This window comes from Alligator sinensis, unplaced genomic scaffold (genome assembly GCF_000455745.1).
Source record: "Alligator sinensis unplaced genomic scaffold, ASM45574v1 scaffold937_1, whole genome shotgun sequence".
In the NCBI taxonomy this organism is placed as follows: domain Eukaryota; kingdom Metazoa; phylum Chordata; order Crocodylia; family Alligatoridae; genus Alligator; species Alligator sinensis.
The window spans coordinates 391,307-407,617 of NW_005842257.1; the positions used below are offsets into that span (position 1 = coordinate 391,307).

At 45.3% G+C, this 16,311-nt stretch overlaps 1 protein-coding gene across 3 annotated transcripts in view; it reads right to left on the bottom strand.

Annotated features, from left to right (window-relative positions):
• LRIG1 (leucine rich repeats and immunoglobulin like domains 1) overlaps positions 1-16,311 on the bottom strand; it is a 106,349-nt gene that overhangs the window by 45,688 nt on the left and 44,350 nt on the right. For all 3 annotated transcript variants that reach the window (XM_006027619.3, XM_025208866.1, XM_025208865.1), the window contains exon 3: positions 10,550-10,624. In XM_006027619.3, coding sequence (XP_006027681.1) covers positions 10,550-10,624 — 75 coding nt within the window. The remainder of the gene's footprint in view (positions 1-10,549; positions 10,625-16,311) is intronic.

The following is a 16,311-nucleotide window of genomic DNA, read 5'->3' on the forward strand; positions in this document are numbered from 1 at the left end:
TTGGCCTTCATTTAAAATAACCAAGATTCAATTTTTCCCCCACCCCAAGAGGGTGATTTTTGCAAGGGTAAAGACATAATGTTTAATACGATCTCCCTTGTCTGTCTCTGCACTTAACTTGCAGAATTTAAGGCAGGTAAAAGGTGACAGTAAATCCAGCCTGAAGTGTCCAGAGTTATTTTTTCTACTCAACAGAGGCTGCAGGCTTTCCAAAATGCCTCTATTAACAAGAGCCTGATCTGGACTTCAGGGATTCATCCAGTTCAAGGTTTCTTGACATCTAATTTCCTGTCACTGCACCCAGGGGCAGCAATGGAGAAGAAAACCCATGGGATCGGTGTGCAATGCACCCCTCCGGTATGTTAGGTGCTGGCTTTGGGCCCAGAAGAGCAGGAACAATTTTTAAACAGGCCTGATGAAACAGCTTTAGCCCTGCTGCGACTAGGATGAGCTAACACACACTGCCTGATAGTGGAGTGCACGTATGTGTGTGTCTCTCCAAAAACTAATTTTGCTACAAACATTTCCTGAATCAGAATGACCTAATACTTGAAATTAGAACCCGTCAGGGCGGGCGGGCGGGCGGGCGGGGGAGAGAGAATACCAAAAAACTTTCATGCACAACTGCATTGTAATGTCAAACTTATTGCAAAATATTCATATCCCGTAATCCTAAAATAAAAGTCTGCCAGGAATAGCTATGTGAATAGAAGCTAAAACATATATTTTGTACAGTGCAGGAAACACAGAATATGCATCTAGCTAGAATTCAACCTGCTTTCGGTGCTAGTGTAACCCCTTGCTCACTTTCCCCCAAGCAAACTGAATTGGACTCACTACTGAATCTCAAACTGACAAATCCAGCATGCTAAAAGACAGCAAAAAAAAAAAAAAAAAAAAAAAGCACCTTTTGGTTTCACTCAGCAATTATTTATGTTTGAAATCCTTCCAGCCTGTGAGCGACTAACAGAAGAATTCTCTTTGTAGTGATGTGCTTTACTTACATTAGATGGACAATCTAGTGGCAGATATTAATAGTCATAAATGTTGGCTACCCCAAGATCCAAGTATGAGGTTATTTTTCACATTGACCTTAGCAAAAGACTCTGGTTGCAAATTACTGCTACAATTAATCTCTGCCTGATTTGCAAGGGAAAGAATCTGGAAACCATCTTGTGTAATGTGTGCTGTAAATCATGACACATAACTTGCACTTTTACAGAGATCAGACGAGCTGAAAGTACTTGATATGCATCCAGGAATAAAAGCTACCTGATGGAGGCAAGCATTATCCCCATTTCTCATGGGGCGGGAGGAGGAATGCCAAGTGACCCGGTCCTACGCCGCAGCGAGTTTAGAACAAAGCAAGGGAAATCACTCCAAGTATCCTCGCTCCCGGCCTTGTATCCTGTCCATCTTTTTCTCCAAAATCACAAGAAACGAACTAACATGGCCTCTTGGCTTGTGCCTGGCGCAAACCGAACCCAACAAGCAGCCAACTCCAAGTGACTCTCCTTTTGCAAACGATGACGGACATCGTTCTCGACAATGACGATTCCCACGGACAAGGAGGACTCGCCCCCAACATATCTGATTGACATACGGCGTTAAACACGACTCCTAAAAACGCTCCCATCTCTCTCTACCTTCTTCCTTCCAGCCATGCATGCCGGGCTTTAAATTTGCCCGGATTTCTTTCGTATGCTCTGTTTATTGAGTTTGAGGAAGATCTGTTTCACTGCTGCTGCTTTTCTAAAAGGATGACTCATTTCCCTGGAATAGCCTCAGATCTGTTGCCATTTCCATGCGCTCGCATTATACTGGAAAAGCCTGGAGAGGACAGGCACATGATTAGACCGGTTCCAACAACCCAAAGGAAAAAGTCAAAACAGCGTCTCCTCCGGTGCCGGGGAGAACATGATTAATGAGAACTTCCTCCGCTGGGAACGGGTCTTGCAATCTTTGGCCTGGATAACCACCAGACTTTACACACCAGATTCCTAGTATGGACTTGGAATAAAGCAAACAGAAGAGGTGGGTTTAAGAATACATTATGTTAACTCCTGTAAGTAGTTTGCATAAAAAAAAAAAAAGGCTGATTATTCCAACATTTTTTTTTCATTCGTTTTTAAAGAGGATGAAGGCAAAAAGAAAGGAGCGGGAAGACTAAATAGAGCGTGCCGTTCGTTCCTCCACTCTATTTCTCCGAGGTGTTGCTCCCCTTGGAAGGGAACTAGAACTGCAGAACTGGCCGCCCATCTCTAAGCCCAATTCAGGACTTGCGGGAAGTGCGTGGAAACCCTTTCATTTCAAGATGGCTATTATGTCCACTTACATCAGGTTGGAGACTGAGACTTTCAGTCCAATGGATGCCTCTTAGGATAATTATTATGCAGTGCGACACTCAGTGACGCATTGTGAGCGATGTGGGATGAGGCTGGCATATAAGTGGAATCTGCTGGTGTCAACTGGACCATGCCTGGGTTCAAGCACACTCTGTCCCCCACCCCTTCTACAGCTCAAATCAGTGGACCAGGAAGAGGCATTGCCTTTTGGGGCAGGAATAAGCCTGCTGTATGACTTCAGAACTGGGAGCACCAGTTCACCTCTGAAGAAGTCATGGGATCTTGTAAGCAGCGGTTTTAAATATATTCCAGCCCCGATTAGTCCCTTTTCTTGCAATATTAATATGCTACATGGTGGGCACGTCTACACGTGCATTTATGCCAGCTTAAATTTACTGCACAGTAAGCGGGGAATAGGCCGGTGTCTACACGTGCAGGAGTTAAAGTGCATTAACGCTGTGTGTGTGGACTGACTTGGGACTAACTTTAGTTACTTAGATGACAATATGGGGCTCTTTTGCATATATTCACATCAGAAAATAACTTGCTTTCCAACTAGCATTGCCTGTTATTTTGTCATATTAAAAAAAAAAAAGTCCCATGTCAGTCCACACACAGCGCTAATGCACTTTTACTTCTACACGTGTAGATGCCGGTTTATTCCCGTTTACTAAAGTTAGTCCCAACTCAGTCCACACACACATTGTTATTGCGCAGTAAGGTGTCTATACGTGCGTTACTGCAGAGTAACTAATCGGGTGTAAATTTGCTACCTGCATAATGCAGGTATCAAATTTATGGTCAAGTCGGCATAAGTCGCCATATTTCCAGTGCAGTACAGGCATGCACATGTAGACATGCACCCATACTGCACAGGAATTTTGGTTACTGCGCAGTAAATGCATACGTATGGATGTACCTGGTGTGTCTTAGACTGGCATGTGTGGTTGAGTGAACAGATGATGCCCACGGTATGAGGAATAACATTTCTCTGGTTCTTAATTCTTCCTTCTAGAATTGCAAATTAACCCTCAACTCTGGCAACTCCACTGCCACCCTAAAATAAAATTATAAAAATTCAATGTTAAAAAATAATTCAAAACTGGATTGGGTTAAAAAATATATATAAATTAGTCACTGTCATTGCTGGGTTACTGGAAAACAATGTTTTCCTTTGCAGCGTGGGGGAATTACTCTGAGGATAGAATCTGATTTAAAAAATGAATGAAGAATTCACCTTTGGTAAATGCCCCAGATCTTTCTGCAATTTGCCTGCTTGACCCCCATCAAGCTCAGCCGAGGTTGTAAAAACAGAGTGAGATTATCTATAAATTGCATTAAAAGGCTGAACCACATGATTTTAAAAGATTTTCCCATACTCGTTTGAGAAAAATGCAAAATACGTTGTAAAACAAAGTAGTGCAGAAGTAAGTCTTGTATGGTTTAACCTCTGATTCTGAAGCTTTAAAAAAGATGCTTAAAAGGTAGAGAAGTAGTTAATTTAACCTTTGTTGGAAACAACTTTAGGTGTTCGATATGATGCATCTTTAATTGGTTAATAAGTATATTGTCTTCTAATCCTTACAGTTTGTTAAAATTATAGTAGAGCATCTGGACAACAGCCCTAATGAAGAGCTTGTAATAATTTTTAGTCAAATATCTCCATCATTTTCTGAAGAACTATGTTTGTTCATGCAAGGACTATGTTAAAATTCCAGCTAATGCAAACTCAGGGAGTTTGATTAAATTGTCTGAGAGATGGTTTTGTAACAGCATATGATTTTTTTTTTAAATATGACAAAATAACAGGCAATGCTAGTTGGAAAGCAACAGTTATTTTCCGATGTGAATATATAGAAAAGAACCCCATATCGTCACCTAAGTAACCCGTGTTTGGGAGTTTTGAGCCCAAAGCTGTTGGGTGTGAGGGAGACTGAATAATGAGAAATATGAGGAATGTCCTGTTGATTCAGTCTTCTATTTTTCCCCCATGCAGGAGATAGCAGCTTGCAGACTGTAAGCTCTTTGGGGTAGGGACAATTTATGGATGAACTTGGTTTTTATAGCAAGATGCAATTTGTTTCCGAGACAGCTGCTCCCATTTAAACGGAAGTTATGGGTCTGATAGAGATATTATCAGGTGCTGGACCTCTGGTCTGGCTTATTCAACAAGTCAAACTGGATGGTCCATAATGACTGATTTAGTTTAGGTCTTTCCCCACCTCTCCTTGCCTTGAATTGTCACGATGTATTTTACCTGTAGTGCAGTAGTTTGTTTCCCTTCCCCTATTAGGCCTCTCTGTTTAATTACAGTTTAATGTGAACTGATCTTTACATTAATGAGCCCGTAAAGAAGATTGATTTTTTTTTTTTCCAAGGAAGTCTTATGCTCAGCTTGGCAGCAAAGCAGTCCTATTGATTTCGCCTCGCCAGTAAACACTCTGTAGTGCATGGCCGGGTCCTTTATGAATCAGCTAATCCTATTTCACGCTCTTTTTCCTCCAGAAATCCTCTTGCTGGCTTTCTTGTTGTCCACACTTATTCCAAGCAAGATCATGAGTGTAAAGTGGCTTAGGGGACTGGACCCAATGATCTGTAAGGCCCCAAACGACTACGAAACTATGAATAGCTTTGAATATTGTCAATCAACAGCTGGATACTTTGGGTCAGTCTCCTTTTTCTCCTCTGAATATCTCGGGCAGTGATTCTCAACCAGGGAGCTGCAGCACCCCGGGGTGTCTTGAGACCCTTTCAAGGGTGCTATGCAACATGAGCACGGTTAGGCGTGCAAATATGATTCGCAGAATAAACCCAGAAATTTCAAACAGGTATGCTCCGTGTCAAAACAGTCTGACCTGTTGTGCTCTTTCCGAGTTTTCTGCAACAGAAGAAATGCTCTATTACTTTGGCGCGCACAAAAAAAGAGTGAATACTAAGAGCTGATATTTTCTGAAGGCTGCCCCTTGAAGTCTAGTGAAGAGTTTTTTGAGTCTAGAAAGGCTGAGGACCACTGATCCAGGGTTTTGGAAAAGCTACCGTGAATTAAAAAATTAAGTCAAGCTTGTTTGATTGTATTTAATCTATTAGCTTCCGTCATTTTTAGCCCCCTGAGGAGGAAGAAAAACACAAGAGAACCCAATATTTACTGCACTTGCTTTCAAGAGCCTTTATTTTCAATCCATCTCCCGCCAGGGCTCTCATCACTATAACATTTGAGCTCTTCACAATCTCTATTCACTGGGCAGCAGGACAGCACTGTTAACCCCTTGGCACAGACGGAGAGCTAGGTCCTTTTGCCATATTTAATTCTGCCCCTATCCATACTGCATCTCCAAAAAAAAAACAAGCCTCATTTGTAGATTAGATGTACTGGCCCATGCAAACCTTCCTAGAAGACTCATACGTTTAGCATAAGTCGTGTCCACCAGCAGAAATCAACAGAAGAAAACTGCCTTGGGCATTCACCTGGTACCATGTTGGATGCGAGAAATCAGGCAGAGAAACTTAATAAAAGTGTTTAAAAGGCAGGGAGGTTGAGATGAACCTCTTCAGAAAGGTAGTTATTTCAAATGATTTCACTAACACTTGGGCTAACAGTTCAGGCAATTGTGCCTGCTCCATTGTTGCCAAGAAGGGTAACACCATCCTGGGCTGCACTGGTAGGAGCGCTGCCAGCAGATTGAAGGCAGTGATTCTTCCCCTCTATTCTGCACTGGCGAGGCCACATCTGGAGTCCTGTGTCCAGTTTTGGGCCCCCCACTATAGAGAGGATGTGGACACATTGGAGAAAGTCCAGTGGAGGGCAAGGAAAATGGTTGGGGGCTGGGGGACATGACTTTTGAGAAGAGGCTGAGGGAAATGGGCTGATTTAATCTGCAGAAGAGAAGACCAAGGTGGGACTGAATAGCAGCCTTCACCTCCCTGCAGGGGGGTTGCAAAGACGATGGAGCTGGGCTGGTCTCAGTGGTGGCAGATGACAGGATAAGGAGCAACGGGCTCAAGTTGAAGCAAGGGAAGTTGAGGATGGATATTAGGAAAAACTCTCTCACTAGGCAGGAAGTAAAGCACTGGAACAGGTTACTTATAGAGGTGGTGGACTCTCCATCCTTGGAGGTTTTTAAGGCCCGGCTTGACAAACCTTTGGCTGGGATAATGTAGTTGGGGCTGGTCCTGCTTGGAGCAGGGGGTTGGATGAGATGTGACCTCCTGAGGTCCCTTCCCACCCTCATTGTCTGCAATTCGGTGATTTCAGACACTCTAAAAGGACATGCCTGGCAAAGTATTTTGCATTCACCATCCGGAAACCAGGTCCCTTTAATGCACCTCAGCCGGGGCACCCAAACACCGAGGCAAACCAAAAAAATCACTGTGGAAACTCTTGGCTGTGGCCAGCTTTTCCCCCATTGCTTCAGCTCCTTGGCAAGTCTCCTAAAGATATTTCTGGCAGTAAGGGTGCTTTATTTTTTTCTCCTCAAATTCAGGTAGACAGAGCGCCATATAACTCATCCGAAAGGACCATCAGACGGACAGTAATGATGCCATTACTCCTCTGATAATATACATTAACGCGCTTTTGGAAACACTTAAACGCATGAATGCATGCAAACCTACTTGAGAGGTCTCGGAGGTAAACACACTTCATGTGTTTATAAACATTTGAAAAACCAGGAATTTATTTATTTCCCTTTAACTGCAGGAATACGCTGTTATACCAGACACTCAATGTCTTAGGATTCAATTCACAGTCTTTATCCCGGATTAGAGTTAGCAAAATCCCTACCTATAAATTAACAGGTTTGGAAGCTAGGAGAGATCACTACAACCATCCAGATGACTTCCCACATCCCAGCGCCAGGGCATTTTACCTAGGAATTCGTGTCTCTTATTTTTTCCAACTATTTAGTTGGTCTATAAAAGATATCACATCTACCCAATGAACCTATGTCTCAAAGCCACTTATTTGTGGTGGACACTGGCGTTAAGACGACACATTTCCAAGCTGCTACCGATGAAGACGGCCCCATTTCCCTTGGTAATTTATTCCACTGGCTACTTCATCCGTGGGTAGCATCTGTGAGTAAAGATGACTTTAAATGTGCTTTCCCTGTGATAAGAATGGAGATGAAACGCCCAGCCTGCCATGTTCTCCGAACAACAGAGCAGACAATGGGATCCTTATGACAGGAATAGCACAAATCCAACTATCGCAAGGCAGCAGAGGAAAGCAGTACAGATTTCAGGAAAGTGATACTAAGCAGATTTGTGGAGGTTATTGTCCTTTTATCATTTGCCCTGGCACCTTCTGTACCGTGCTGAAATTTCAGAGGAACAGCAAATCTGGCTGCTGGTAGTCAATGACTCCTCCTCTCCAAAGAGCTCATTTTGTTCTGGGCATGAAATGTCTACGCTCCGACTCCAAAGCAAAGTGTAGTGATGAGGATCTTGATTCTCATCCACTGCCTAGATTAAACACAAAAGCAATAGCAGGGAGTTGGCTGGGATCTCAGGAAACCCTAGCTACTTATTAAGGTGCCTTCAGAAACATTGAGGAAATGGTACTTTAGGGTCTTATTTGGACACCTAAAATTGCAGCCAGGTTGAGAAACTTGTGAGCAAACTGTCAACCCACAAGTGCTGGGATTCAAGCCACCACGTACTCTTCCTTCCCAAACAAGGTCCTAAGACCTCTAGCTGGAGCGCTCTCGCTACATCCAGGACTGGTGGGAAGACAGGAGCACCGACGCATGAGTGTGGTATACACCCAGTGCTAAGATCTTAGGTATTTCCATTTCAAAGGGCAAGGAAAGGACCCTGATTGCAGCCGGTTTCAAGTGCAGTGCCCCAGAGGTTGGTCCTGGGCCTGGTTTTGTTCAATGTCTTCATCAATGACCTGGAAGATGGGATGCGGTGCACCCTCAGCAAGTTTGCAGATGACATCAAGCTGGGGGGAGTAGTAAATACACTGGAGGACAGGGCTAGGACTCAGAGTGACCTCAGCACATTGGAGGCTTGGGCCAAAAGAAATCTCATGAGGGTCAACAAGGACAAGTGCAAAGTCCTGCACTTAGGAGGAAACAATCCCATGCACCGGTGCAGGCTGGGGGTGACTGGCTGGGCAGCAGCTCTGCAGAAGAGGACTGGGGGTGACAGCGGACAATAAACTGGATATGAGCCAGCAGCGTGCCCTTGTTGCCAAGAAGGCTACCAGCATCCTAGGGCTGCATTGGTAGCAGCGTTGCCAGCAAACTGAGGGCAGTGATTCTTCCCCTCTGTTCAGCACTGGTGAGGCCACATCTGGAGTCCTCTGTCCAGTTGTGGACCCCCCACTACAGAAAGGATGTGGACAAACTGGTGAGAGAGTCCAGTGGAGGGCAACAAGAATAGTTCAGGGAACATAACTTTTATGCAGAGAGTTTGAGGGAACTGGACTTACTTAGTCTAGAGAAGAGGAGACCGAGGGGGGATTGAATAGCAGCCTTCCACTATCTGAAGGGGGTTGCAAAGAAGATGGAGCTGGACTGTTCTCAGTGGTGACAGATGACAGAACAAGGAGCAATGGGCTCAAACTTCAGCAAGGGAGGTTTAGGTTGGATAACAGGAAAAACTCTCTCACTTGGAGGGTGGTGAAGCACCGGAACAGGTTACCCAGAGGCGGTGGGATCTCCATCCTTGGAGGTTTTTAAGGCCTGGCTCAACAAAGCCCCAGCTGGGATGATACGAGTTGGGCTGGTCCTTCTTTGAGCAGGGGGTTGGACCCTCATTTTCTATAATTCAAAGAAAAAACTAAAACGAAATTCATTTCAGGCCAGGAGAGAGCTGCAGCTGCCAATTCTAACCTCGGTTCCCTCAACTGAATTAAGACAATGAGGGAGTTCTGCTTTACATATTTTAACACTGCTTAATGGAAGAGCAGGAACATGGCCAATTTGTTTCACTCACATTCTGCACTCGATTTAGGTAAGAGAAATGTATTTTTAGTCAGCATATCAAGGTTGCTTCAAAGCCTTCAGAGCATCTTAGGTCACACAGTTAAAAATTATCTGGTGGTACTGACATGAGCAATATCTATCGTAAAAAAAAGGTAGAGGAAGATACCCAACCAATGTTTATTGATGCAAGATAATGCACACTGGAAGCAATTATTTCAATTGCTCAACGAATCGCTTGCTTCTGTATCAAATGTGACCTTCCTAGAAGGAGAGCAGGCATCTTCATGAAAAAACTGTATAATGTGCATTACAGGCAAAACAATCAAAATCACAGGGTGCCTAAGGAATGGGATAGAAAAAAGTTTTGATGGCATTATACTGCTGTTACATTGACCCACAGCACTGCCCACTGGAGACATTGTGATCAGTTCTGGCCACCACCTCCAAAGAATTTAAAAAAAAAGGAGAGATCCACAGTGGTCCGTGAAAATGATCAGTGGCCCAGAAGGAGTTTGGGGAAGAAAGATCAAATATATAGCCAGCCCTAGGTTTTGGGGTTTATTTTTAAAGAGAAGAGGAAATATGATAAAGGAAAGGAAACTGAAAAGGTAAAATCAAGTGCTCCTACCTACTCCCAAATAGTACAAGAGCAGGCACCAGTCAATGGGATTGAAAGCTGCTGATGAAAAAAAAAAATCTATATTTTACCCAATGTGTAACCAACCTGTAAGACTTACCATTGCAAACCGTAAACTTAAGGGACGAGACATTTATGCGGAGGATGAGAGCATCCTATAAAAAGCCAAGAAGGGACTGAAGCCTTTAAGCATGTGCATGAATATAAGCCGGCCACTAACTAAAAGGGTTAGGGAGAAACTTCTAAGGGCAGACTGTCTGCTCGTATTGGGACTTGCAGATCTTGTACTCGGGCACCTGGTAATGTCAGATGATTGAACAGGGAGGCTGCTTATCTGCTCCATGTGGCAGCTCCTTTTCAACGAGGTCCTGCAAGTGTTGGGATGGAGGAGAGGAAATATTTCAGACCGCCCCAAAGCTGAGGTCTATATATTCCACCCCCCGAAACCCTTGGCAGTGCTTTGTGGCAGGTCAAACCCAGAGCATCTTCACTGCAGTAAAATACATCACCGGGTTCTCAATAAGACCACATGAGCATGCTTGCCAGGAGTGTGACACCTAAACTACCCCAACAGCGGACAACAGACAATTGATGACCAAAAAACCAAACAAACCAGGCGCGAGGGAGCAAGGACTTACAGGTAGAGGGAGACGACGGTGGAAGGTGCAGCCCCCAAAGATGGGATGGTTGTCAGCTCGTTGTTATTCAGCCGCCTGGAAGAGAGAGAGATGAACTGTTGAGACAAATTGCTTAAGACGAAGCAGGTACTAGCTCAGTCGGACCTTGATTAGGTGCTTTACATAAGCACGTGGCTAATTAAGTGTTGTCAAAAGCTCCATGTCACCTGCCAATGGACCCTGCAGCAAGTATTGCTACAGGAAGGTGGTTGCCAGGTTTATACGACACCCCCGGCTCCAAGACACAACCCAAAACACTTTGGATTAAAACCCTGTTATGAGCTCTAGAGTATCAGGTGGGGCTCCTGTGCCTCAAAGAAAAGTAGTGGGCAAGTGCCCTACCGAAGAATAAAAACAGTCCTGCAACTCTCCCTCAGGGTAATTTTCCACTCAAGTCAAAGGGAGCTTAGCCTGAGAAAGAGCGTGCACCCCCCGTTAGACCTCAGCACGTTACAGGTGCAGTCGAGCTGTGTGCTATTTCTGTGTTATTAGCCTCATTTTGCAAAGGGGGAAGCTGGAGCACAATTTGTGCTGGTGAATGAACCATTACTATTTATCTGTACAGCAGAAGCACCCCCAGGCCTGTGCTAGGGGCTGTACACACACCGAACCAGAGATCGAGCTGGGGTGGCTAAATACCATTCTTACCCCAGTTTCATGATGATGGTTTGATATGGGCACAGTACAACCCCCTAGCTTGGGCACAGTCCCGTGTAATACCAGTACAGCATATTCCTATAAATTCCTGGGAATTTATACAGAGCATTTCACAGTGGCATTTCAAAGGCAAGAGTAGCCTTATCTCCATTTCCTGATGGGAAAACTGAGGCATGGAGGGAACATGCACTGTGCCTACAGTCAAAAATACAGGGCAGGACCCAGAGTCCTCAGTCCAGGGCTCTACCTGGTGCTCAACACTGTGTGCACCCCTCTGCATTGGGGCATATCACGGGATGCCAAGGGCATCAGCAATGTCAGGTAAAAAAAATCCCCACTGCCCAGAGTCCAATGCAGTAACTCAGTGCATTGAAGTGCAACAGGTTGCACCTCTGAGGAGCGTCCAGCTACAGGCATGGGCAACCTTCCTAAAGGCCCGGACCCCACAGCGACAGAGGCAGGTTTGCTACTATGCCTGGGCCATCAGATACGGCCACGTCTCCCTCCACGGCCTCGCGTTTGAAGCATTTTCCCTGACTGAAAGCAGATCCACATCACGTGGCCAGCTCTTCCTCTGTTTAAAGAGCCCTTGTTTGTATGGTGAATTAGCCAATTAATTACTATAACAGTTGCTAGTCTGGCTGCTTGAAAATTACCTAATTTCTTGGCCATCTTGCTAGCCCTGCCTCTTCCCCCCCCACTCCCCAGCCATGCTGAAGCAATTCCAGCCACTCCACTTCCAAGGCAGAGCAAAGGGCAGCACTTATGGCAATGCTAACACGCTACAGGGTCCCGGAGACTCCTCCAGATCGGTTACCCCCGTGACGCAGGATTTCGCAGGCTCTCTGGTTACAAGCTTTCTAGGTTCCTGTTCACACAATAGTGCCGTTCCCCTCCTGCGGCCGTGCCTCTGAAAGGACTCTGGGAAAACCGGGAGGTCAAGAAGCCAAGGCCCAGCTGCACTTAGCAAACGATCCTTTCCAATTCCAGAGCGTGCAGGGCTCTTTACCGTAACGGCTCGGCCACGATGATAATACCACAGCACGAGCGATGAATGCCGTTTCGCCGGGCCAGAGGTGGGCTCCCCTTCCAAAGCAGGGCAGGAAGTTCATAGACAAGGGGCTGGTTTCTGAAGCCCATCAAACCTGCCCCTGGACTTGCGTATCAGAAGCAAAAAGGAGTGCAAAAGTACTGACCCTTAGGAAATGCCTTGCTCTGCTCAGGGAAGGGACAAGAGCAAGACTAACAGATCCTGCTCTCTTTAACAGCATCTGGCAGGGAACTGGACAAACAGTGTGGTGCATCTGACCCAAAACCCCTGAAATAAAGGACAAGAATGGGGTCCATTATACTGGCTAAGGGGCTTTGTCTTTGTCGTTATGACTCTGAACTTTCATTGCTCTGGCTTATTCATTTTAAGGTAGAGAAGAGCAGTGTTTTACAGCTAACAGCATATAACCATTCATTATTTGTGTCTTAGTAGGGCTTGCAAGTGCCAGGCAGTCGTCACAACCTTCTTGGGTAAGGAGATGTAAGAGCCAACAGGTCCTTCACTTCTTCCTTTTCATGCATTTGTGTCAGACCCGAGTCAAAAGGTCCCAATCAAGATCAACTCCTTTGCACCAGGAGGGGTACACAGACATAGCACCAAACAGCCCCGGCTGCAGAGAGTTTAAAGACTAAATTTGTAAAATGGGCCAGGACCAGGAAAGAAAAATTATCATTGCCATTTTATGAATGGAAAACTGAGGCACGCGGATGCGTAGGAAGTCACCAGCAAAGCCAAATACGTGCCAGGGGAAGTCATTCCCTATAAATGCTCCCCAAGTGGAGATTCACTCTTGCCAAGAAAACTATTAGCCGAGCTGAACAGATTGCCAAAAGAAAAAGATTTTAAATGCTTCTAAAACCTCCTGAAATGCCAGTGATGGGGTAGGGGAGAGGAAGGTGACAGACCAGTCGCCCAGCCACAATAAAAATCACTCTGGAGTTTGACTCAGCCTGTCTGCATGTGATGGGATTGGCTTGATGTGATAAGGACTTTGCAATGCAATCACTTAAAAGGAGAATCGAAGAAAGAAGAAGAGTTGCGGGCAGTTTGCAGATACTTGGCTTGCCTTTGCCGCTCCCCTTCCAATGGATGTATGCAATTACAGATTTTTTTTTTGCAAAAATCTTGTTGGTCTAATAAAAGAGATCATCTCTACTACAAGTCTTGTATGCACTTTTGCACTTCGACAGAAACACTTTCCTATTTTTAACAATCTCCCCTGCAGCTCTGAGCCTGGCTTACACACACACACACACACACTTGCAGCAAAACCACCTAGACCCAGAATCTGCACAAAGTAAACCAGAAATACCTGATGAAAATACATAATGCCCGGGCCAAATTCTTAGTTACAAACTATTTCGGGTTCCTTAAAGGCCCTGAGAAGTATAAAGGGACCTTTGCACAAATGAGAAGCAAGCCCTTATTCCCCGGTTTCCATTACGGCCACCCTGCTGTAGCCCTGACTGACTTGTAACAACAATATGTAGTTCTCTGAGCTAAGTGTGACTTTTTATTTGGCAGCGTCCCGGCATGCCCTCCGCTCCAGACTGCTTTCGTCGGCAGGGGCACCCGCAGATCTCCTTTAGTCTTCTGCATTCGCCGACAGGAGGTTTTGAAGAGACAGCTTGTGTCCAAGATCCCCTCTCAGAAGAGAAGAAAGGGGTGTTTTTCACCCCTAAAAAGTCTCCTCCCTTTCCCCGTCCCTCTCCTTTGGTTACGCAAATCTGCAGCCTTCCAACGGTAAACGGAGGGGGGCATGCCATATAAAATATTGACAGCGCAGTTGCCAGGCTGGTGTGAAGCTAAAACGGAGTGATGCTCAAAAATAGCACGGCTCTCCAGAGCTTTCAGGGAAAGGCATTCAGGAAAGAAGAGGGAGAGCTGTTTGGAGGGGAGGTTTCACTCGCAGTTACCCAGCCTCTGCTACTAATGAACACAGAGCACGACATAAGCAATGCTACACTAATACCCACGGGCCCCATGCTCAGACAGCTGAAAAGGCAGCGGGGATTATACGGAAACAGCACGTTTTCCTCTCTGCCATCCTACAGAGCTGGGGACATGGTGGGGAGCCAGGGAGCAGGGAATTGGCAGGCCAAGGGGTTGGCTTTCCTTTATGGGATGCGTGTGCATGACAGGGGAGCGCACTAAACTCAATGCAAGAGGGTGACTGTGCAGTGTAGCACATGGGTTAAATGGACTTAATTGTATCATCATCAGCAGTCCCTTGAGATGAGGATGACGGCCTTCGGGAAGTCATCGGTGACTGAGGAGGCTGGACTGAGATCCACATGTTCAAATGCAGATGTGGCAAATAGTTCTGGGAGGAAGGAGTAGACCCCAGTGATGTCAGGATCTATTCTTTCCTCTGTTGGCCTCTCTGCCACCGACCAGGCTGCCTAGCCTTGGGCACATCACTTGATCTCTCTGTGGCAATTTCACCATCTGAAAACAGAGAGTAAGTGCACGAGGCGGTGGGGTGGCTCGATACCAAGTGAAGCTGCTGGAGTCACTCAGGACTACAGATGTCCATAGCATGAGTTACTTCGTTCAGACCCACCGGTGACACAGCTGACTTGACGCTACACGGTCGCTTGCAGATAAGCCCCAAGCTGCTGTATGAGCTACCAAGTGACCTGTAATGGAAGGCAAGGTACCAAATTGCACCCTGTTGCTCCTTTAAAATAAAATATTTTAAACACTAGGTTTCTCCCAAAACAGCACAACATCAACTAAACACAGGGAAATTAGGGAAGTGTGCAACAATCATCTGTCACCTTGGAAAACACATAGCACAGGAGCATCTCTGGCAGTCCCTGGATTACCACTCAGTGCTAGAAATGGTTAAACTACCTGGGATTTAGAATTTTTATTAACTTGCTTTTCTTTTTCTCCTCTGGTTGAAATTTTTCTGACTTTGGCAAATTTTCTCAAAACTGCACCCAAATAACCCCACAAAAGGAAAATTACTACACACACACACACACACACACACACACACACACACACACACACTATAAGCTTACTATTTTTATATATCTATCTATATTTAACTGCTTTCACCAAACCAGCACTATTCTGTGCCAGGTTAAGGTTTCCGGATTCTGCTACTTCTCAACTAACCTCAATCCTCTACAATTTAGTGTTTACACCTGCCTTGCCCAAAGGCTCACTTTTCACTATAAAGCGCGAGGCTAGTAGACACTTGCTGCATCTACACGTTCATTAATGCACAGTAGTTACTGCACATTTAATTTAGTACTTGCTTAATGAAGTACTAAGTAAATGCAACGTAGCTACAGTTACAATGCAGTAGCACCGAATGCCTTTTTAGGGACGCTATGGTGCAGTAGCTTAATAATACTGCGCAGTAGTGCATTAGCACGGTCTGTCCTGTGACGTGCTACTGCAGTGTTATTAGGCTACTGCCAATAAGTGTCTCGTGTAGACGGGCTGCTGAGAACCACAAGGAATAGGACTTGAATGCATTAAACATTTCGGAGATGAATAAGCCTCTTGAGCTGCCCCTGCCACTAATCTTATAACTTTATTCTCCTCCCTTACTGTCCGGGCCATTGGACACGTGATAGAAGTGCTGTAGCAGGTTTTGTTGAGGATCAGTCACCTTTAACCTGGCAGTGCATTTTGCATCTGTAAAAATACCCCAAATCCAGATGAACGTCTGCTTGCCCTAATGGGATGTGGCATGAGGCTTAATTTTGCAAATGTTTGTAAAGTGCTTAGAAAACCTCCAAGTGGAGATGCTCTGGCAGCACAGATGTGGTTCCCTTTGTAAGCTGCAGTTTATTTAAGTGGTCTGTGGTTTAGCTGTTATTCAAAAGCATCCAAGATGGATGGATAGATCTTTTAATAGACTTTCCCCTTCACACTTCCCAGATCCTGCCTCACTCGCTCTGCATCACGCTACTCTCCAGCCATCTTTCTCCTTGTTAACCTCTTTTCTTTCCTCTTCCTCTCAACTCCCCTGCTCCCATCTACTTGCCTTTCCCTA